Source organism: Phacochoerus africanus, chromosome 12 (assembly GCF_016906955.1).
Source record: "Phacochoerus africanus isolate WHEZ1 chromosome 12, ROS_Pafr_v1, whole genome shotgun sequence".
NCBI classification, from domain to species: Eukaryota; Metazoa; Chordata; class Mammalia; order Artiodactyla; family Suidae; genus Phacochoerus; species Phacochoerus africanus.
In genome coordinates, this window is record NC_062555.1 from 32,402,995 (window position 1) to 32,427,837 (window position 24,843).

The window sequence follows — 24,843 nt, forward strand, 5'->3', positions numbered from 1 at the left end:
GTTCCTCTGTCTTGTTCCTTGTGTCATTGCTGTCATTCATTTTACATATATATAAGCATACATAAGCATATAAATACACATATGCATAAATAATTGAATACATTATTCCTAATATTGTTTTGAGCAAATTGTTATCTGTTATATCAATTAAAAATAGGGAAAATAGAGTTCCCTGGTGGCCTCACAGGTTAAGGATCTGGCATTGTCACTGCTGTGGCATAGGTACAGTCCCTGGCCCAGGAACTTCCTCAGGCCATGGGCATGGCCAAAAAGAACAAACAGGAAAAATAAAAGTTTTTATTTTGTCTTCAGTATTCCTTCTTCAATGTTTTATGGTTCTGAGTTTCTGACTTATGTTATTTTCCTTCTCTCTAAAAAACTTCTTTTAACATTTCTTACAAAGCAGGTCTATTGGCCCCAAATCCTCTCAATTTTTGTTTGTCTGAGAAAGCCTTTATTTCTTCTTCACTTTTGAAGGATAATTTCACAAGATGCGAAATTCTAGATGATGGGGTTTTTTTTCTCTCAACCCTTTAATGTTTCATTTTACTCTCTTGTTTGCATGGTTTCTGAGAAGTTGGATGTAATCTTGTCTTAGTTCCTCTATAGGTAAGGTGTTTTTGGTTTTGTTTGTTTTTTTTTCAGCTTCTTTTAGAGTTTTTCCTTATCTTTAATTATTTATTTTGGTAGTTTCAAAATGATATGCCTAAGTGTGGGGTTTGGCATTGATCCTGCATGTGTCCTCTAAGCTTCCTGAAACTTTGATTTTTGTGTCTGACATTAATTTGGGAAAATTCTCAGTCAATATCATTTCAAATATTTCTTCTTCTTCTTCTTTTTTTTTTTTTGGCTTTTTAGGGCCACACCCACGGCATATGGAGGTTCCCAGGCTAGGAGTCAAATCGGAGCCACAGCTGCTGGCCACAGCCATAGCCACAGCAATGTGAAATCCAAGCCTTGTCTGCGACCTACACCACAGCTCACAGCAATGCCAGATCCTTAACCCACTGAGTGAGGCCAGGAGTCAAACCTGCAACCTCATGGTTCCTAGTCGGATTCGTTTCTGCTGCACCATAATGGGAACAACTCTTTCTTCTTCTGTTACACTCATTACACATATGTTACACCTTGTACAGCTGTGCCACATCCCTTGGAAGCTCTGTTCTGTTTTGGGTTTTTTTGTTTGTTTTGTTTTTTCAGTCCTTGTTATCTTTGCTTTTTGGTTTTCAAGGTTTCCATTCATATATCTTCTAGGCCAGAGATTCTTTGTTCACCACCTCTACTAATAAACCCATCAAAGGCATTCTTCATTTCTTTTATAGTGTTTTTTACCTCTAGTATTACTTTTTGGTTCTTTCTTAGGGCTTCCATCTCTCTGCTTACATTGCCCATTTGTTCTTACATGCTGTCTACTTTATCCATTAGAATCCTTAGCATATTAATCATAGTCGTTTTTAATTTCCGGTCTGATAGTTCCAGCAACTCTGCTGTGTCTGGTTCTGATTATTGCTCTATCTCTTCCAATTATGTTTTTTTTTCCCTTTTGGTATGTCTAGTAATTTTTTTCCTTACTTAGATGTACTTTTGCTTAGATATACCAAATAAAAGTAACAGCTGTGAATAGGCTTTGTCATGTGATGGTGAGATGTGAGGGGAGGGGGTGTTCTGTAGTCCGATGGTTAGGCCTCAGTCTTTTCCTGAGCCTGTGCCTTTGCCCTGTGAACTTACAAGTGTTTCTCAGTTTTTTCTTCCTCTTAAATGGCATAGGATGCCTAGAGCTAGCTGGGAGTGGTTATTTGCCTTCCCTCTGGTCAGTTAGGCTCTGATAATACCCCAGCAGGTTAGGCACTGGTTAACTAGTTTCCCCTGAGGGCAAGCCTTGATATGAAAAACAGAGCTCTGTTGTATTTAAAAACGGGTTCCCTTTTCCTCTCTTCCTGCCTTTTTTCTCTGATGTTTACTGTGAAGACCTGGTTGGAACTCATGAGGGAAGTCTCAGGATATTGTGAGGGCCCCTCTATGCCTCAGTCCCCCTGGAGTTTTTAACTCTCATAGTTGTTCACACTGAGCCTCCAGCCATTTGCTGATTCCAGGTCAGGTTTACCTACCTAGTACTGGTTTCTCTGGTGGCTTCTCCTTGTGGATCTCTGCTCCAGTCAGCTGTGATTACCTGTATTTGCTTATCTGTTATTTCCAATCTTGGGGGCCAAGGTTTGCCCTGTGTCCTTCCTTCTCTTTAAGTTTAAAAGAAGAGTTGTTGATTTTTAAGACTCTTCTACTTTCTGCTTTTGTTAAGACAAAGCGGTGACTTCCAAGTTCCTTACATGCAGAACAGAAAACTTGAGGATCTATATGGTACATTAAAAAAAAAAAAAGGGTAACTACAATACCATTATTATATCTAAAAATGACACTGATTCCTGATTATCACCATATATTTAGGCAGAGAGCAAATTTTCCTGTGTTTTTGTTGTTGTTGTTGTTGTTGTTGTTATTGTTGTTTTCCCTTTTGGAATTAAGAGTCCAAAGTCCACACATTGTATTGGTTGATCACAAGTCCCTTTCAGTCTGTAGTTTCTTTGTTTTTGTTTCCCAAATTATTTGTTGAAGTGATTTGTTGATTTTCTGCACCCTTGATTTACAGAGCACTCTGCCATCTTGAGTATGATAAAGCGTGCAGTCATTCCCTCAGCCCCACACTGACTTAAGATGCTCCCTTAACCATATAAAGTCATGGAGTTCCTGTCGTGGTGCAGTGGTTAATGAATTGACTAGGAACCATGAGGTTGCGGGTTTGATCCCTGGCCTTGCTCAGTGGGTTAAGGATCCAGCATTGCCATGAGCTGCGGTGTAGGTTGCAGACTCAGCTCAGATCTGGGGTTGCTGTGGCTCTGGCGTAGGCTGGTGGCTACAGCTCCAATTGGACCCCTAGCCTGGGAACCTCCATATGCCACGGGAGCGGCCCTAGAAAAGGCAAAAAGACAAAAAAACATATAAAGTCATCTCTGAGTATCCACAGGAGATTGGTTCCAAGACCCAGGACCCCCATGGATACCAAAATCCACAGATGCTCAGATTCCTTATATAAAATGTCAGAGTACAGTAGGTAGGACAGTTGGCCCTCCTTAGCAGATTGAATTGTACTCAATTTCTGTATGTATTTGGGCCTGTTTCGCTATTTTCTGCTGTGTTTCTTTGGCCTATGGTGTATTCATGCATCAGTACCATTTTGTTTTAATGACAGAGTCTTTCTAATATGCTTAGTATAAAAATAGGGCTATTTCCCACTCATTTCTCTTCTTTTGCAGAGTTTTTCTAGCAATTCTTCATTGCTTTATCTTTCAAGTAAAACTTTGAAGCCAGTTTGTCTAGCTCCAGGATAGCCAGCTCGTGTCATTTGGAGGGAGACTCATGTTAAATACATAGATTAGCTGAGGGAGAATTGGCATCTTTGTGATGTTAAGGTTTTCTGTCCACCTAGCCAAGAGCACCTAATGTGTTTCCATTTTGTTCAGGTGTACTTCTGTGATCTTAAGGAGTCTTTCACCTATTTTCCACATTTCTTATTCCTCATGGCTTTATTGTTTTACTTTTTATTTTTAGGCTGTAATAAGTGGATATTCTTCCCCTCTTCAAATTAATGTATTACTTTTGGAAAATGAACAACCTCAAAACCACCATCATTCATTCAGAGGAAGTATTACCAATATAGTATTTGTCATTTTTCAGCTATCACTCTTAAAAATTAGAATGTATAGTTTAATTTTATTTTTTATGACATTTTGTAATCCGGGAATTTGTTAAGGTAAGATTTAGAAAGAGAAATAGAAGGTTAAATCGTTGGATGCTTTATAAAAAGATCAGGGAGTTCCCATTGTGGCTCAGCAGAAACAAACCCAACTAGTATCAATGAGGATGCCAATTCAATCCCTGGCCTCGCTCAGTGGGTTAAGGATCTGATTCAGCATTGCCGCAAGCCGTGGTGTATGTTGCAGGCTCGACTTGGGTCCTGCATCACTGTGGTTGTGGTGTAGGTCGGCAGTTGCAACTCCGATTCAACCCCTAGCCTGGGAACAGATGTGGCCCTAAAGGAGCAAAAAAAAAAAAAAAAAAAGATCAGAACATAATTTTCACGGTTAAAAATATAACGACTTTCCTGTCTATTCTAAACTTCTGTCAGTATTTCTCCGAGAATCTGAATTTCCTGAATAGCCTGATCAGTTACCTTTCTCATTTATGTAAGATATTGAGTAATAATTAATTTGAAAGTCTATATAGTGTGCTAAGTGCAGTCCACATGCATTTGCCCTCCATATCGTTTTTCTGAGAGCACACTGCAGGTTCTAGTGGCTTACCCCACCAACTTTTATTTTGAAAGCAATTTTTCAGTCTTTACTTTGAAAATGCTCTTTCACTTTGGTAGCTCCATTTCTAATGTATTTACTAATGCTTTTTATCGAAGAATATGATCTTCACAACCTGTATCTCCAGTCTTACTTTTTTCAACAAGAGTTGAATTAAGGGGAAAGAGAAAAATGCCCCTTGGCATCCTCTGTGATGCCCCACGAAGCTGCTTCAGAAATTACTAGCAAAGTAGAGACATGCATAGAAAATGGCCACTCTTGCTCCACCCATGGTGCTCAGATGGAAAGCTGAGCTCAGAGGCTCCATGAGTAGGCCTGAACTCCTTTGCTATTTATTTTACTTGTGATAGCATGTTCTCCCTCAGTAACTAATAAAATTTATTTGGTTTGGAAAATGTCTGCTACTCCGTAGGGGACAGATTGTCCAGAAATGCTGGGTGGTCTTCACCTTGTCCAATTCTGATGGCTTCAGCTCAGCAAGTTCCCCAAGCAGTGGCGTAAGGGCTGGAGCCTTTCCATGGACACGTTCCCATAGACAGAGCATCCCAGCCACATGTTGTCACAGAGAGACCAATTCAGCCAATCAGGGCCAGCTACCACCCCTTCACCAGCATCCCCATTCCCCCAGCCCCTTGAACACTTCCCCAAATGTGAGCCGTGGTCATTTAGAAACACATACTTTCTTTGACCAGTGTGCCCTGCCCTGTGTTCAGCCGTCCAAGTATTTGCTTTACCACAGTCACCGTGGAATTTCATCTGGTTTTACAACTGGCTTGGTGTCTTTGGCCTTGGCTCTCAAATACAATCATGTATTTTCAGAAATGGGCAGCCTCTCTTCTTTTAAACAGCAAGATGCTTGCCCCTCTCGGCAGTTTAGATAACCTAGAGGAACTTTCTAATGTCTAGGCCTAAACGTCGAACCTAATTTCTTAAAATCTGTCCCTGGGGTTGCCATTGTAGCCACCTGCAAGCTGCATATTGCATAAAACCTTTCTGGGAGGGCTGCTGCGATCCTTTCATTAGTCTGTAGAGTATCAGTAATTCTGCCTGGTGCATCTTTTATGGTAAACCTAAATCCATTGCTTCAAATACTGAAAAGTTTGATGACTAGAAGAAGTTTTTTTACATACTAGAGTGAATGAGCCAGTGAGCAAATAAAACTGGGTGTGGGACTGATCAGCCAACTGACCTCATGGGGTAACTATGAGTGTTAAGTACAATTATAAATTTATGCATACAATTATAAATTGTAGACCACAATAGTTTTGAGAGTTGAAAGAGGTGCCTGCTGTAATTATGGTGGGATAACAGACACAAACCTGTCCCAGACACACTGGAACATTATTTAAATGGGTCCAGTGACTACAGTATGTTTAGCACAATGCCTGGCACCCCAAATAAACCCTCAATAACTATTAGCTTGTTGCTGTAATTATGGTTGTCGTTGACTTTAGTGATAATTAAATTATTTTTGATAATGTCTTACTAGGTTTTCTCAAGTTATATCTTTTCCTTCAAGTGAAATTATCACTGCACTAAGGCCAGATGTAAGCTAAATTCCCATTGCTAAAAAAGCTAATACAGCTCCAAAGATACTTAATAAGAAAAAAATAAGTCACAAGAGAAGGCTGACCTTCAACCAAGCCTCTAGTTTTATGTTTTTTTCAGCTCAAAGAAGAAAAAAATCAGGCTTTAAATGTTGTCAACAGAGGTGAATGTCTAAACGAAGAAATACTCATACCAAGGACAGAAAGTTAGCAAAACAGTAGTAGTAACTGAAACTCCCATTTCTATCTCTCCATTTATTGAAACATCCTCTTTTTTTTTTTCGTATCTTAATACGATATGGTCACAAAATTAGTCATTGAAAAAGTTTAGTAATACTGCTTTGTAATAAATATTCCAGTGTGTCTGGCTTTGGACACTCTTTGCTTGGTGTTGCTGCTCTTTGCTTTGAGAAGTGACTTCACTGCACATATAAATGATACTGATGGCACAGTTTCCTCAAATTTGACATACTTCCTAGATCAAGTTTTCATGGAAATACACCCTTGAGATATAATAGAGACTATTCCTTCTACTTCCTTGGAACTAAGTACTCCAGAAGAGTGGGTCCTGATTTTTGAGGTCTTCTTAGCAGCCCAAGCAGCTCTTGATCTCTGTCTGGTTTGGAAGGTGGACACTGCCTGCGTTTGTCCAAAATGAGGAAGCTCCCTCCTCTCTCCTGCCTCTCAAGACGGTGTTAGCACACACTCCCTACCACTGGGCACCAACCTCATCAAGAACTTTTCTTGCAAAGAATTGCATTCCACATTCTGCTTTTGTACTGTAGCTATAAAAAAAAAATATTTGGAGCCAAAATTATTTAATAAGCAGCTGGACCAATTTCTTTACCTACTACCTCTTTTTTTTGGAGAGGATGAGGCACACGCCTAACTCATTAAATTGAGTATTGGGGGAATCGGAGTACAGTTTTCTAAATGTCAAGAAGGCATCTGCCTGGAAGAGTCGTTGGACAGGGCAGAATGTCCTGTCCAGGGTTCTCCTGCTTCGTGTCAGAAATTGTTGCTAAGATTCCGATATTCTACACGAAAATGCAGACTAGGAGCCTATTCATCAGTAAGTTAAAGAAGAAAATTATAATGTATTACACCTAAGTCCCAAATCCCCATCATTTTCCTAAAACATAGCTACAATGCAGAAAACTTCCTGTGGTTATTATGGAGGAATTTTAGAGAGCCGAGTTTTTATCTTACCCTGTTTTTCTTGAAATCGTCATGGATGGATGGCAGTATAGGTAGAATAGGAAAAGGACAGCTTTAGAGTGTTTGTGATGAACATATGTTAAACAGAATGAAATTTTTCAGTGTCCATGAAAACACTTTCTTTATTTTACTGGCTCTTTACTCTGTGTGTGCGTGTGTTCATTTTATCAGGTCAGGTCAAACAATACAATGCAAAAGTATATTCAGAAAATGTCAATGTCCTTATCACCCTCCAGTACAGAATATAAGAATACCTTATATTCTTTTAAATGTTAGAAATCTTAGGAAACAATTTTTTCTCTTTTTATAAATAGCTTTAAAAAAAAAAAAAGTTTGGAGTTCCCACTGTGGTGCAATGGGATCGGTGGCTTTTGGGGAGCTCTGGGTTGCAGGTTCGACCCCCGGCCCAGCACAGTGGGTTGAGGATCCAGCATTGCCACAGCTGCAGCTTAGCCCAAGACTGGGGCTCGGATCTGATCCCTGGCCCAGGAACTCCATATGCCACAGTGTGGCCAAAAATGAAAAAACAAACAAACAAAAAAAGCAAAACCAAAAACAGCATGACACTACACACATGACCCTGGAACCTGATTTTTTTCTTTTTCTTTTTCTTTTTTTTTTTTCTTTGGCTTTTTAGGACTGCACTAGCAGCATATGAAGATTCCCAGGCTAGGGGTTGAATCAGAGCTACAGCCACCGGCCTACGCCACAGCCACAGCAACGTGGGATCCGAGCCACATCTGCAACCTACACCACAGCTCATGGCAATGCCGGATCCTTAACCCAATGAGCAAGGCCAGGGATCGAACCTGCGTCCTCATGAATACTAGTCAGATTCATTTCTGCTGAGCCACACAACAGGAACTCCTGGAACCTGAATTTTAACCAACATATCTTAAGTAACCCTCAAGGGGTAGACATCCAATTCATCATAAAATAGGAAGATACGAATGGACCATAATTTATTTAGCCAATGGATGCAGTCAAGTTATGTCCAATTTTGTCTTTATAATATCCTTCAACTAATGCTTTTATTTCTGCCAGGCAGATTCACAAAAGTATGGTTATGATGTCCGGGGATATGTGTATTTTACAATTAATTAGGTGGTATCCCATGGCTTAACCAAAAGGGTAAAGCCATTCTCTGTCTCACTTCTGAGAACACCTAATCCCTATACCTGCTGTAGCAGTGCATGTTGTCATTCATCTTAACATTCGCTGATATGCACCTGAAAAAGACACCTCCTCAATGTTATGTCCTCGTTATGGCTGCACCCACAGCTTATGGAAGTTTCTGGGCCAGGGATTGAATCCAAGCTGCAGCTATGACCTACACCGCAGCTGTGGTGAGGCCAGATCCTTTAACCCACTGTGCTGGGTCAGGGATCGAACCCATGCCTCTGCAGAGACCTGAGCTGCTGCAGTCAGATTCTAAACCCACTGCACCATGGCAGAAACTCGCCTCCTTGATATGTTGGTTGACCTTTCTTTGCTATCCATAAGGTTGGAAATCTGCATATTTTTACTGTCTATTTGCATTTCTTTTATAATTTGCCTTCCTTTATCCTGGTCTTATTGAGGTATAATTTATATATAATGTAATTTTTTATTTCTAAACCAACCTGGTTGTGTAACATTTATATATAACTTAGAACATTATATATAATATCAATGTGTTGGTTCAACCAAATTCTGTTATGCAAGTGTATTAAGATTATATTGCTTTGGATTTCTTTATCTAAGATTAATATGAAGGTTAAGTCATTGATGTTTTAGAGCAAAACAGATTTTTTTTTGTCTTTTTTTAGGGCTGTACCTGTGGCATATGGAGGTTCCCAGGCTAGGGATCTCATCAGAGCTGTTGCTGCCAACCTACACCACAGCCACAGCAATGCCAGATCTGAGCAGAGTCTGTGACCTACACCACAGCTCACAGCAACACTGGATCTTTAACCCACTGAGTGAGGCCAGGGATCGAACCTGCAACCTCATGGTTCCTAGTTGGATTCGTTTCTGCTGCGCCAAGACGGGAACTCCAAATTTTTTTTTTTTTTGTTAATAGATGATAGACATGATTCATGGATCCATAAATTCAATTATTCATAGCAATTAGTAGAGTGTGCTCTGAATCAAGAGTAATAAAAAGACAATTGCTAACATATACAGTTTTCAAACTGTGTCTGAGAAAAAAACAAAAATATTACATACTTACTGACTTGGGAGTAGAACTTAAGCAGCTCTATGTAAATTTGTAACTAAGCAGTATCTTTTAATCCAGATATTCACTGAAATACCATTTTCCACGAGCTGCCTTTTACATTTGTTCATATCTACCTACTGTTCATCATTCTCAACAGCTGCCGCTTCTGTGCACTGGGCATCGCTCAGCCCCCGGACCTCGGGGTAGAAATCACTCTTGATGCACATTTCTGCTCAGAGGGCTTAGGAATGGGACTGAAGAACACTCACTGAAGTGAGAAACTTTGCTAATGATGTACATAATTATTTCATATAGACCCTGAAAAAAGATGAGGTGTGATGAGAGCATGTCAAAAGACATCCCTGTTATTTGGGAAGGAAGGAGCCACCATGCAGCCAAATTCTTCCCTCTATAACCCAGAGCCTCCCTGCCTCCCAGGGGCTCCCTGGCTCTGAGACAGAGGCCACAGACCCTCCTGAGAGGGGTTCCTCTTCCGCCAAAAAGCTGGACAGAAATCCCCTCCCAGGGGTCTGTTAATGTGGCTAAAATTGGCCGACGGCTGGGACTTTGAAAAGTCTTCCCGAGACACTGAAGAGAGTGAACACAAGGTCCAGGCATCTGACTCACTGACTGCTCGCACCTGCCAGGTCCCAACTTCTGAGCAACACCCTCCACTCTCCTGCCTACAGAGTGGAGAGGCTTATAACCTGAGGCTGAGGACCAGCTCCAGCATCAGACTTCTTAGGGTTCAGATTGTAGCAGTATTTCTAAAAGGACTGTATTTATATGACCCACTTTGTGGAGATCCCAGTTGAGTGAGTCCAATGTAGACACCCTTCCCCCAAATAATGCTGATTTTCTCACCATACTATAATTGAGCATATGAAACATTGAGAATTCTCATACATTCATGGAGTGAGTACTAATTAGTAAATGCTTTGTCCCTCTCCAACCTCAAAAAATAAGGATAATAATGGTACCTGTTTTGTGGGGTCGCTATAAGGGTGAAAATACAAGTAAAATTCTTAGCCTCCTTCCAAGTAAGCCCTTAATGAATGGTAGCTACCGGTCCTTCAGCCTGTCCCACTCCTCTGCAGCCGTCCATCTAAAACACCACCTTTCAGGAGCACGCACGGCCACCACCCTGTGTGGCTTGCCAGTGTCACTCCCAGCACAGCCGTCCCTCTGGAGACCGGTCTGCAACACTGGCCGCACCTCCATGCCCCTCCTCTTTGACTCTGCCTGCAGCCTCCGTCCCCACATCTACAGAGGGCCCTCTGATGCAGTGCTCATGCTGCCCTCCCCAGGTCCTCAGCCTCTCAGCAGACTGGCTCACAGCCGGGCCCACCTTCTCCTTGGTAACGTTCTCTGCTTCTGCGTCTCCTGTCCGTCTGGCTTTCCTTCTGTCTGCAGCTTCTCGGCCTCCTCCTCTCAAAAACATCTTGAGGGACAGACCTGGGCCCCTTCTCTCCCCACTCCGACGTCTCTCCCTCAGAATCCCCCATTCCCAGGCCGCTCCAGGCCAGCTGGCAGCTCCCTGATAGGTCTTCAGCTCAGACCTTTGGCCGGAACTTCCGACGTGCGTACTTCCTTTCTCTGTTGGATTGTGCCTCGTACATTCTAAACTCGCCTGCCCCAAACTTAGCCCCTAGTAAACCCTTCACAAATCTTTTCTTCTCTTCTTGCCATCTGAACAAATGGTCTGTCCCTCCATCTTGTAGCTCAAAGAAACTTGGAATGGCCTCCATCCCTACCTGACCTTCACCAACCTCTGCTGAGATTCATGGCCAGGTCTCTTGATATTACTGCTAAGATACATCCCCACTCCTTCTCCACAGCCCCCCGGGTCCCAGCCAGCCCCAGCTCCTCCTTGCCTGGCCTGGGGTCCTGCGCAGCCTCATCACAAGGCACCTCACATGTGCTCTCTGGGGCTTTGCTTTCTTCTGACCTTGCTCTTCCCATCAGAGCCGCTGTTCCCTCTGCTGGAGTGTTCTTCCCACCACTCCTCACCCTGCTCACCCCACGCAGCCGTCTCTAGCTGAACTCAACCCAGAGGCTGCTTCCGGCCCCCACATCTAAGCTGGGACCCTCCTGTTACTCTCTTTTACCTCAGCCTATCCTGTGCCTTTATCACAGTTTAGGGTGTGTGTGTGTAAACCTCCCACTGGCTAAGGGTACACATTAGGTCTGTGTTGTCCCCAGTTGTTTGGCCTGCATCCGGCACATTCCGTGCCATGGGGGATGTGCTCAGCCATCTTCCTCGAATGCATGACTGCCAGCTCCTTGCCTTCAAGTATACTGGGGAGGGCATGGGAAGGGCAGCCCAAAGCACTGGTGCCACAATAGAGGACATCTGTGGTGTGGCCCCAGCACTTGCGGGTGACACGAGGCTGGGGCACCATGGCAGTTCCTCACTGCCAGGTGTGGAGAGGTGAGGGAGGTGGGTCCCGTAAGATTTCCCAGAGGAGCCGATGCTCAGGGTGAACATGGGTGGCAGAAAGCAGGTCAGACAAGGGCCATCCCCACCCCTCCCCCCCCCCCAGCCCATCTGCCTGTTCCTGAGACAGGCCCTGCAACTCTTGCGCTTCCTCTGGTCTTGCCCCAGTTAACCCAGGGCACAGGCTATAGGAGTTACATGGAGGGGGAAGAAAAGGAAAAACCACTGGATATTGCTACCCTGTGTCTTCACCTGTCCATTTCCTGCCCCCGAACAGGAAATGGGCTTCATGCCAGCTTCTGCAGAGAAGTGGCCCAGACGTGATGGTGAAGGAAAAGACACTAAAGGGCTTGTTACGTAATGGGGAACCTTTATGCCCCCAGCTTTTGTTTTTCTTATTGAAAGCAGTAAACATCTGGAGTTCTCATCGTGACTCAGTGGTTAACGAATGCGACTAGGAACCATGAGGTTGCGGGTTCGATTCCTGGCCTTGCTCAGTGGGTGAAGGATCCAGCGTTGCCATGAGCTGTGGTGCAGGTTGCAGACGCGGCTCGGATCCTGCATTGCTGTGGCTCTGGTGTAGGCCGGCAGCTACAGCTCCAATTGGAACCTCCATATGCTTCGAAAGTGGCCCAAGAAATGGCAAAGAGCCAAAAAAATAAAATAAAAAGCAGTAAACATCTTTGGCAGAACCTGGAAAGCACCCTGCTGCCTGTGGTGCTGCTGGGGAAAGGGCTGAGAAAAGAAAGACAAGTCTCGCCAGGCCAGGGGCGGCCAGAGTCAGACAGATATCCCCCTGGTGCTCCCTCCCAGGAGACGTGGAACCCCTGAGTCACTGACCTGACACGGGAAGAACCTCCCCATACATATTCCTACGGAATCATGACTACCCAGAATGGGTAGGGTCTATAGAGTATCATGCTGTGGATCAGCTATGGGTCAGCCAGGCCAGAACCACCTTTTATGAAATTATTACTAAAGAAAATTTTCAACAGATTTCCAAATACAGTGATTGAATGTTTACTATGTGCCAAGAACTGTGCTAATCTCTGTGACTGTGGCTATTATTGTATTGGGTCCTTCCGACAACAGTATGAGGAAGATAGGCTCATTTTATAGATGAGTGAAGTGGGGTGTAGAGGTTAACTTTCCCAAGGTCATACAGTTGGTAAGTGGTGGGTCTGGGATTCAAACCCAGATCTGATTCCATATATCAAACTATTATGATGCACTTTCAAGCATAAGTATTTCTTAAGTTAGAGACTGCATTTACCTGGCTATCTCAAGGCCTTTTTATATCCCATTTTTTTCTCTCTCTTTTTTCCATCACTATATATTTGTTTGCTCTTTTTGAAAGCATTCTTTTTTCTTGAAGTGGAAGCATATTCACATTTTGCAAATGGATACTTGGTAAATACTTACTGATATTATAAATATTAACTGCTATGCTGCTATGACCATGATGAAAAAAAAAAAGTCATGGATTTGTTATTGCATTTTGTACTCTCTTAATTGTCTTTTTTCAGTAACTCATTTATATTTAAAGTTTTGTTTATTTTTACTGAAAGGAAGAAGATTTCTCTCCCTGTATCAGCTATACTCTGCCTCTGGCTCCGGCACCTTCCCAGTCTTGAAAATACAATGCTGCATCTTTTTGAAAAGCTAGTCTTCAGTGAGAGAAATTTCCTGAGAAGGATTGAATGCTTTATGAAAGATTTGTTACTGGTATGTGCTGGGTTTTGATGGGAAGAAAAACCCTTAAAATAAAGGTAACGAGTATCATTTCTTTTAGCGCAAGGGGAAAAATGTAAAGAGCAATTGACACCCTTGAAAATAATCTATGCTTTTTTTTTTTTGAAATACCTAATATAAAGGCTTTTCCGTATACCTGGAGCATGTATTAAAAATCAGGAGAGGTTGGGAGTTCCCACTGTGGCTCAGCAGGTTAAGAATCCAACATAATGTCTGTGAGAATGTGAGTTCAATCCCTGGCCCCGCTCATGGGTTAAGGATCCAGCGTTGCTGCAAGCTGCAGCGTAGGCCACAGCCTAGCGTTGCTGTGGCTGTGACGTAGGCCAGCACTGCAGCTCCAATTTGACCCCGACTCCTGGAACTTGCATATGCTGCAGGTGCAGTCCTAAAAAGAAAAAAAGAAAGAAAGAAAGGATTACATGTTGAAATGATGATATATCAGATCTATTGTGTTAAGTAAAATGTAACGTGATCATTGGACCTTGTATTGCATATTCACAAGAATTGACATTTGGGCAATAAAACACATTTTTAAAAACTATTTATTTCCACATGAAAAGTTAAGTTTTAAAAAGTGAGAAATCTTATGAACAATGGGAGGAATCAGTTAACAAAGAAAAGCATCCAAAAAAATAAACTTTTAGCCATTCACTAGAGGAAAAATAAAACGCTTAAGGGATACAAAACAAAACCCCAGAAAACTGGTAAAAACAACCAAGAATTCTGTCCAGAATTTCTTTTGCAGTAAGCCTGCCAGCCTTGAACCCACCCCCCATGCCAGGGCTGTCCAGGTTCCCCACTACTTGGGTCCTTTCAGGCCTGGGAAATCAGGGGCTCAAGTGGACTAAATGGACCCATTGACCAGTCCAGCTCAGGGGCTGGGCTCACAGGCACTCCGCAGAACCAGACCAGTCGGAGTGTTTTCACTCTGTGGGAGGCAGCTCTGGAATTTATGTGCCTTTTTATAAAAACAGGAATAAAGACCAATGCATGCTGAAAAAACTATTTAAAAACTACAGGAGGTGTCCTGCTCCTGGGGCATCTATTTTACAGGAACCTCAGTTTGCGCTGACATATTTTGTCTTCAGCTTTTGTAACCTCGGGGAGATACGGCACAGAGATTTCCTCCTACTGTACAGATGGAGAAAAGTAGTTCAGAGAGAGATGGTGAGCATTCGGACCTCAAGCTGGTGGCCAGGAAAGTGGGCAGGAGAGTGTTCACCTCCCCACTGAGCTGAGACTTGGGTTGGGGGGAGGGTGAATCTCCTCCGGGAGGGCACAGGGGTCAGCTGCTTACACAGCCCCCACCTCCCCAGCACCTTCCATTGGTTTAATTCAGTTAGAACTGTTTTGTTTCTCTCTCTTTCAAGTTGGAGGCCGTGTAACAGAATCCTCACTGAGTCAGTTGCTTTCTCTCTATATCCCAGTTCTCTTTAGGTCCTCATCCCTCTGCATCAGCTCCCGCATGTGACCATGGCTTGTCTGCCGTCTCCCTCATTTCCAGGCTCCTCTTTGCCTTCCCATTCTGCAGCCTCCCAGGTGACCACAGACAGTGTTGGAGTTGCCAACAGTTACGCTGCTTTCCCAATTGATTTAGAAGTTTACAGTGTTTGATAGAATTAAAAAAAAAAAAAAAAAAAGAGGAGTTCCCTTTGTGGCTCAGTGGATTAAGAACCCATCTGGTATCCATGAGGATTCAGGTTCGATCCCTGGCCCTGACTAGTGGGTCAAGGATCCAGCATTGCTGCCAGCTGTGGTGTAGGCCGCAGATGCAACTCGATCCAGCATTGCTGTAGCTGTGGCGTAGCCCCTGGCTACAACTCCAATTGGACCCCTAGCCTGGGAACTTCCATATGCCACAGGTACAGCTATAAAAAATGAAAAATAAAAAAAAAGAACAAAGAAAAGAAGATACTTATAAAGACGAAGAAGATACTTATAAAGGGCCCAGAGAGAGTTACTTTTAGCAAAACTAGTACTTGATCTCACCCATTCAAAAGAGATGCATATTTAGGTGAGAAATAAGGATGTATTTTATATTAAAATAATTATAACATTCAAAATAAAGGCTTTTCAAAGCCCCAGAGCCCATTCAAAACATTACCTTTATTATCAGATAAATCTGTTTCTAAAGGTAATGCTATAATTTAATTCTCTGGTCCTTTTTCAGTGGCAAAAATACAGTAACTGGGCTATTTCTTTGCCTGTGAAGGTATTTATTCAATTTTCTTTTTTCACTTTATTTATTTATTACTCAATGAATTTATTACATTTATAGCTGTGCAATGATCATCAAGTCTTCTCCCTATAGGAAAATTCCAGTTTTATCAGCTTCTCTAACTTGGTTGGATTCTGCAACCTGGCGATCCTTCTCTGAACCTTCTTCTTCACATCCTTTTTCCCTGTGGCCCTCGGGCCTGAGCAGCACTTCAGCAAGCACAGAATATGGTTGTGTGAGAGAGAGAAAGCGGGCACGCTCATCAGACATCACGTGGTATAGCCTTGGGTCTCCAGCTTACGGCTTAAAATGATTTTCCCCAACAGTTTTGCACTCCGTTGATTTACAGAAGCATTTATCAGGATCACATGTATAGAGATTCAGAGCTTCCATCATGGTCCAAGGGGGATTCCAGGGAGTGTTATTTGGTTTAATTTATTGTGGCATTGGCAGGATGTGACCCCTCTGTGCCTTATGGTTCAAGGAGATAATTATAATACGGAGCTGCCAGCCCTTGATTGGCATGGGCCGCTCTCCTCCGGCATCCCGGGGCCTGTAGTGCCAGAAAACCAGGCAGGCTGGAATAAGCCTGTGCCGTGACCGAGTGATTAGAAGGGTAACCTGAAGAACCTGCTTCCTAATTGCATCATCTGATTCACTTATCACGGCACAGTATCTCGGTGCAGTGACAGGACCGGGCAGAAGTATCAGAGAGATCTTGAAGGCTTGGATAGCACAGGGCTGCTGTGCTTTCGTCCAGAAGAAACCCGATGCCTATGACATTAGCGTTGGATTCTGAGAGTAATTAAAGTGTGATGGTCTACCTAGCTTGTATTTTATGTGGAGCACTGTTAATTATGTTTCCATCTCTTGGGACTATCCAGAATTAGCCCTGGAAATTCTAGAGTTACCAAGATGTTGCAAAAACAAAAGATAAAAGCGTGGTACAGGTTGTACAAAGTGAAATGGTCTCCGCAAATGTTCTTTGTTCTCTCAGGGACTCGGGCTTGATAGTTTCCATTAAGACTAGGAATAATAAGGCTCTAATCGAATAATCACCTGAATTCTGAATGCATATATGCATTTTTTGATTTCGAAAATAAAGATAAGTTTTCGAAACCGCTTTACTTTTGAGACTCACCCTTTGGCTCCCATGGGCTGGACCTCCCCCAAGTTCATGGCCACCTGCCACACGTGGTGCTCCTAAATAAAATGAGGTATTAACCTCAGTTTGTCATCTCCTCAGCAGACCGACACTTTTCAAAAGCAGGTGGTCTTGTGTTTCCCTTGGCAGAAGAGGCAATGAAGACTATAACCCATAGCTTCAGACCCGACCTTAAAAACCGATGTCACCAAAAAGCAGTGAAAGCCACTTGCTAATTAGGCAGCTTTCTTGGCACTGTTTGGTTTCCCAAGGCTGGCCCTGAATCAGAAGGATGTTATGTTTTCCAGTTACAATTCTGTTTGTGGAGCCCAGAAAGCTATTGTTGATATTCCACATTTGAATGAAAAATGCTGGCTGGGTGGCACTGTGCTTGGCTGCCCCGCTGTGTGCCAGGGCCAGGCTATACCCTGGTTCCCATGCCCTCCCATTCCATCCTTTGCTGGCAGGCCCCACATGTCGCCTGCCCCTCCAGCTGGGTCCAGAGATTTGCCCGTGAAAGGGCGAGTGCAGGAGGGCTGGGGTGCAGTTTGGTTTTATTAATTCAGATTTTAAATCAGAAAGAAAACTCCTGCTATTCTCTTCATAGCTCCATTAAAATTTGTTTTTTATCTTGTCAAGTATATGTCAATAAAGATAGGGTGAAAAATTAGTTCTTGTCCTAATAAGAGCTTATGAGTAATAAACATGCAGATACCTCAGTGTTCTCCTTGAGATCCCACATAGGAGATAAGATGCATTCTTGTTTTCCTTCTCCAGATAGCAGTCACAACCACTTCAAAAAGAAAAAGATACCTCTTTTACACAAAATTCCAAACACAGTGCCCCTTTAAGAAAAGATTATACTGAAGAATTAACCCTACATCCTGGATGATGTCAGTTTTCTCTGCCTGATTAACTTTTTACTAGTGTTCGAGGGTTTTCTTTTCCTGCGTTCTCATTAGCAGTCTTTTAAGCATTTCCTTTTTGAGCTCTTTAATGTGACGCATGTAGTTTAACAAAAGCTGAAGTAGATAATTTAGCAGTGGTCGAAGAGAAAAGTGTGGAGGTGGTTTATGCTTGTGGCTAAGAGGTTAAAAAAAAGAAAACCTCTCAGACAGTAATTGCACTTTCCAGCATCGACCTCATGGGGGCACCAGATCACCCAGTATTGTCTATAAAGAAAGGCCCACATTGCAAGTTCTGTTTTCACTGCTGGGGACGCGGGACCTGGCAACCAGTCAGAGGTGAAGGGAGAGAAACGAAAAAACAAAACAAAACAGGGCAGTAGTTGACCTGGGAGGTCACTGCCACTCAGAGGCTGAGCCAAGAAGCAGCAGGGGGCTAAGGAGCTATCTTCCCAGTCAGCCTGAACAAGCAAGCAGGATGGAGGCCACTGGGCGAGGCTAGAAGAGGAACTTGGGATTTGGGGGATTTTGCTCAGCATCCAGAGCTGGCATCCCTGTGTCTTCATGCTCTCAGAGAGTGCGGGCAAAAGTAAAACCCAAATGTACATTTGGTACTTGTTAAGTTTTTTGTTTTTTTTTTAAAGCCGAGAAATGACAGATTTATCACTAATTAAACAATAATTGCATTATGGAGTACTGAAAAAAGTGTTTGTAGTATAAACAACATCTGGTAAAAATTAAAAAGAAACAGTAATTTTTCCAAGCTCAAATTTGTTGAAAGAAACTTGAATGTTTTGAAACAAAATAAATCCTAAAATGTAAAAGGGATATTTACAGTCTTACGTTTGGTATTTTGAAAGTAGAAAAGAAGAAAATGCGTAATAAAAAAAAAAAAAGCTATTTATAAAGGTGCCTTGTTTTACATGACAAATGTGAAGATTTTTTTAAGTAGATTTTTTTTTAGCCATTTTTTTTTAACTCAATAGTTTATTGCAATGAAACTTATGAAGAATCTCCTTTTTTTGTCTTTTTAGGGCCACACACATGGCATATGGAGGTTCCCAGGCTAAAGATCCAATTGGAGCTGTAGCTGCCAGCCTACGCCACAGCCACAGCAATGCCAGATCCGAGCCACATCTGTGACCTACACCACAGCTCACGGCAATGTGGATCCTTAACCCACTGAGCGAGGCCAGGGATCGAACCCGAAACCTCATGGTTCCAGGAAGTTGGATTCGTTTCCTCTGTGCCACAATGGAAACTCCAAATCTCCTTTTTTTTTTTTTTGTAGAAGAAAGTTATTTTTTGATGAATAGAGTCACCTTTTAATTTATAATATATATATTAGCACATGGGCTCCTGCCTGTCAAGGATTTGGAAGAGTCTGCTGCATGGTAGGATGTTATCGCCAGCTGTTAGGTAAAGTGGAGGGAAAACTTCTCATTTAGCCTTTTTTTTTTTTTTTTTTTTGTTACTGTTATGGAGTAAACTATACAAAACCACATAAAAATAGATTGTGAAAGAGAATCTATCCCGGGCTTCCTGAACTTCAGTTTACCTCTCACCTGAAACTTCTCTATTTTTTAGGAAAAATATGTATGAAGGATGATAAATGAAGAAGGTTTGAGAATTTTTTTTTCTGTGTCTTCACTGCCTTTTTGTTTTTTTTATAGGAGGCATCCTCTTTTGTCTGTGAATTACCTCAAATCATAGTATAATTTCCCTTTCTCACACATGGAGAGAATCAGAAAATGATAGAGAAAAGCAAAGATTTCTTCCTGGGAATTCTGTTCTTCCCTGTTCTCAGGCCTTTTTCACGTGACAAATGGCTTGTAATAATCATTGATGAATCAGGATGAAAATAACAGGTTAGACGCCAAGGGCAGAGAGCAAGCATGGATGTTATTTGTACGGCTCACGGCACAGAGTGACAAGCTGGCTTCCCCTCCTCTCCCCACAATGCAGGCCTGGACAGCACGGCCTCTGGGTACTGCATGTTGCTTAGTTTTCCCCTGTTTTTGTTTTTGTTTTTTCGTCTTTTTGTCTTTTTCTAGGGCCACACCCACGGCATATGGAGGTTCCCAGGCTAGGGGTCGAATCGGAGCTGTAGCTGCTGGTCTACGCCTGAGCCACAGCGACGTGGGATCCGAGCCATGTCTGCGACCTACACCACAGCTCACGGCAACACCAGATCCTTCACCCACTGAGCAAGGCCAGGAATTGAACCCACAACCTCCTGGTTCCTAGTCAGATTCATTAACCACTGAGCCACAAGGCATTTTCATGCCAAAGCAGACTTGTCCACTAAGGAGAACACGTTTGGAGTGGGTTTCAAGCTAAGGAGACCACCAGCAAACCACCAGTGCACAGGGAGCAAGAGGCAGCCCAGACCCTCCTTTGCCCTATGTAGAGTAGAGGGCTAAGTGAGAAAAAGACAAGAACTCCTCCCCTGTTTTTTTTGAGGGGTGGGAACGGTCAGAGGTCAACAGTGAAGTTCTGGGTAGCTGTGGAGAGGAGAAAAGGGAGGCACACCCCCCGGAACAGTCTGGTCCACGAGAAAAAGGAGACCAGAGTCCGGAGCTCTCCCTGCTCATCTTCTGTCCGTCCTCTGACATTTCATGAAAGAGTTGGAGTAGCGCGAGGCGGGGGGAAGAAGGGCACAGCTCCCGCTACTGATGGCCTCCTGGGGACAGGGTTTCCCTGCACTTGAAATAATCGTACGTGGAAATCGTCAGGCCAGATGGAGGAGAGAAGAGCTTGAGAAGGAACAGATTTTGGTAGGATGGAGAAAAACAGCCAAACAGATGGAACTCAAGAAAGGTTTTCTTTTCTGTCCTCATTATAATAGGAAAGATAACTGCCCGGAAAGATAACTGCCCGAATCGCGGGGCTCCAGAGCTCAGCTCCAGAGCCCTGGGTTGCAGGGCGGCCTGTTGTGTTAGTGTTGGGTCCCCTTTTACAAATAAAACAGGACCCAGAGGGGTTAAATGTTTGCCTCTTCCCTCACATGGAGGCTGTAAAGATTTGGGCGGGAGTGGGGGGTGGTGGGAATTTATGGCTTCCAAAGAAGCATAAATTAAGACTTTAATTCTATTTGGAGGATTCCCTTGATAAGAAAAGCAGCTTAAGTTTGCTTTTGTGATTTGCTGTCACTGGGACACATGCCTGGCCTGTGAACACTCCCGGCTTCATGAGGGGACTCCCTGACCCTGAAATTATGTGCTTGGGAAGTGTGAAGAGTCTCATTTTTAAAACCATCAGTAAAGGCCGCAGATGAGAAAGAGCTGTTCACAGCTCTGGAGTGGCAAGGGAGTCTGGTTTTTAAATCAAAATCTTTGCCATTGCTGCTTCAGGAGGGTTCCCCTGCCTCCTGGCATCTTCTCTGGTTTAAAAGCTAAAACAGGTTGTGGAAGCAGGCTGAGCACAAGCAAAGGTCTGAAATATTTGGACAGAAAGAAATCTAAGGAGAGAACAGGCAGATTCCACACAGTCTGGAGACATTTAAAACATTTGATTACGCCGTTTTGTTTTAAAAAAAAAAAAGAAAGAAAGAAACTGCGTAAAAGAGCAGTATGTCCAAGCTCTAGTCCTCTTTCAGTAAGCTGAGTTAGAACTTTCTTGCTTTCCCCTTGGCCTTCACGGTCACCTGCCCTACGCGGTGGATTGGCCTTCTCTTTGCTGTTTGGAAATCCTTGTATTTAGTACTGAGTGCTTTTCAACTAGCATCAAATTTATAGATTGGTTCTAGAGTAGCAACCATTTGGAACCAAAGAAATGGCTCTATTTTACCATGTTCAATTTTAGTCTTATTTTCTTTCTTTTTTTTTGTTTTTGTCTTTTTAGTGCTGCATCTGAGGCATATGGAGGTTCCCAGGCTAAGGGTTGAATCAGAGCTGTAGCTGCCAGACTCCGCCACAGCCACAGCAACGCAGGATCCAAGCCGTGTCTTTGACCTATACCACAGCTCCTGGCAACACGGGGTCCTCAACCCACTGAGCAAGGCCAGGGACCAAACCCGAGTCCTCATGGGTACTAGTTGAGTTCGTTACACTGAGCCACGACGGGAACTTCTGTTAGTCTTATTTTCTGTCAATGCATTGCAGGCTCTGTATGTCTGTCTTTGTCATGTCTATGAGCACGTGACAGTGTTATTGGTCTTAAACACTGATTCAAGATCCATATTGTCTATATGTGAAATTCTGGCAAATTTGATGAGTCACATTTCTTCAAGGCATGCTTTTCCCTTGTTTGAGTTTTCCATTATGAATACATAAAAAGTCTATGTTTTCTGGGCATATATCCAGTGACTTTTTAATAACTTATTATTTACAGTGAGGCTGAGAAGCAGAGTTAACTGACTTGCCTGTGATCAATGCCAAGAAGTATGCTGTTGAACCATGGTTCTGACAAATTACTTTCTTGAGTATATAATGAATTTATTCCTTTTAGATAAAAATGGACGTCAGTGAAGGATTAGGGATGTGGCTTACTCTACTTAAAACGTGGAGATTTGTAACTCACAAATAGCAAAGCTCTCGCTTCAAGTAAAGGGAATTATCCCATCATTTTAACAAGGGGCAGTGCCTTTGGTTGGCGCTTATCGTGACAGCCTGTAATGGCGGTGTGTGAACACTAGATGGCACACGTTCAATGTTACAACTCAAAACCCCAGCACAGACCTGCAGAGTGGAAGGGTCTGGGGAGATAGGCACCATTCTTTCTCCAGCTTGGTCTAGAAATCTTAAGAGGCAACGCATATCCTTTCTTCTGTCTTTCTTGCTGAGGGGATATGAAAAAATGCTTCCCCAAGCTAGTCATATATAGTTCAATATGAGTCTAAGAAATTCCTTTTAGAGCCTAATTCTAAACATTTGGTTGCTACTGTGAAGTATCTGCTTTAGAACACAAATGGCATTTTCCTCTGGCTTTATCATGCTTTGAGCTTCGAGCTCTGGCCAAAAAGATATGGAATCTGGGTCAGGCCCTCTGAAGCCCCTCCCGGGCCCCAGTACGTCAGCTTCTACAGATTTAAACCATCAAAACCTAACACAGAAATATTTGCGAAATAAAGTAAATTGCTTTCATCATTCAAAATGATGTTATCTTTATTCTTTTTCATTAACCTTCTTTGCATTTCTAAATAATTCAAGCTGTGAAATTCATGGTGTACTAAGATGTGATATTATTTAGTCTGGCAGATAGTGGTCACCACTTTTCTCAGTAGTAATTCTGAATTATTATGTTCATTTCCTAATAACCAGGAATGAAAAGATTGTAGGCCCGGATCTGACCTTGAGACACTTTTAATTCATGTGAAGAGATCAGACCCATGGGGCGCCTAGTGTAAAACTAGCCACATAGGCAGGCTCTGTGTCATTACAGCATGCTGGTGGAAGGTACTTTTTAAATTTTCCGTGATACTTATTGACTGTATTTTCCTGTATCATATGGACTTATTATCGACAACATAGAACATACAGGAGTATAAAGAAGAAATAAAGGTTGCCTGTCACTCCCTTGCCCCAAGAGAATGCTGTTTGCATTTGTATGCAGGGCTTTGGCCATAAACGAGTGTTTCTTTTTTCTAATCCAAGAGAATATACCCATTTTCTAGACACTAGTAGTTCTGGCCAACTCATTTGCCCAATAAGAGCAAGTCATTATTGATAAAATACTTCTGGTATTTTACTTTCTCACGGTCTTTTCCTTCACAGCCCGAAGCTGCCTGCCACCCTGCCATATTCAGAGTTGTTGATGAAATGTTCAGGTAAATATTGTTTCTGCTACCAGTTCAATGGTTCAGTTTCCAAATATGAATATAAAAACTGCTCTGGTACTCTCTGGCTATACCGTGGGGGAATTTGTCTCTGACTACTTATCCCTCTGAGCTTTTTGGTAAAACCCAAATGTCTCTGTGTGTGTGTGTGTTATTTGTCTTTTTAGGGTTGCACCAGCAGCACATGGAGGTTCCTAGGCTAGGGGATTGAATCGGAGCTATAGCCGTCAGTCTACGCCACAGCCACAGCAATGCTGGATCCAAGCCATCTCTGTGTCCTTCACTCCAGCTCATGGCAACACCAGATCCCTAACCCACTGAGCGAGGCCAGGGATCGAACCCATGTCCTCATGGATACTGGTCAGGTTCGTTAACTGCTGAACCACGACAGGAACTTCCTTTCAGTGTATATTTAAATGCCAGTGGCGTTCTCTTGCGGTGCAATAGGTTAGGGACCTGGCGTTGTTACCACCGCGGTTTTGGTCACTGCTGTGGTGCAGGTTCGATCCCTAGCCAGGGAACTTCCACATGCTGCAGACATAGCCAAAAAAGAAAAAGAAAATTTTTAAGCCAATGGCTAGAAATGAATATAAATATCTTTTTTTAACCTTTTAAAATTCTGATAATAATGGTAGAAAAACAGAATCAAGTTTGATTTTAAATCATTAAATACTCATGTAGGATTTTTCTCAATTCAAAATAAGGGTAGTAGTATTCTACCTTCACCACACGAGGGCTGACCGATCTTTTTAAAGGATTTTAGAGGGAAAGCAAACCATGAATAATAAATAATGCCATGCTTAGCAGAACTCTTCTGAAAGGCAGAATAACCTATGCATATTATCTTACAACCCACTGATTTTCATTCTGCAGGACTCTTTGGGAAATGCATTGGACTTGCAATACAGAGAGATAAGGACGCCAGGTTGGGTTATGGCTGGCAGTAGTTGGGGGCTGGACCCCTCACAGGGGGCTTGTCTCCTGGGGAGGGTTTCTAGCCTCTTTCCTGGGGGTGATGCAGCGAGGTATCTACCCTCTCTGTCCCATCCCCCTCTCACTCAGCAAATAGAGGCCCCGGGGCAGACAGCAGACGCTGCAGAAAGGAATTTTTACAATAGCAAATAATCCAGCACTTGAGTTGATCTTGAAACATACCAACTTTAAGCGTAAATGAGCACAGAAATAAGTCCGAATGCTGTTTTTAGTTTAAAGCTAACAGAGTTTCCACTGATTTTGTTATTGTCATTTAAACAAACATAAAAGTTAGTTGTATGAAAATGCG

The 24,843-nt window shown here is 42.8% G+C and overlaps 1 protein-coding gene across 2 annotated transcripts in view; it reads left to right on the forward strand.

Annotated features, from left to right (window-relative positions):
* Nucleotides 1-24,843, forward strand: part of FANCC (FA complementation group C) — a 271,146-nt gene that overhangs the window by 222,410 nt on the left and 23,893 nt on the right. For both annotated transcript variants that reach the window (XM_047755023.1, XM_047755024.1), the window contains 2 exons: nucleotides 13,335-13,491; nucleotides 23,500-23,552. In XM_047755023.1, the coding sequence (XP_047610979.1) occupies nucleotides 13,335-13,491; nucleotides 23,500-23,552 (210 nt within the window). The remainder of the gene's footprint in view (nucleotides 1-13,334; nucleotides 13,492-23,499; nucleotides 23,553-24,843) is intronic.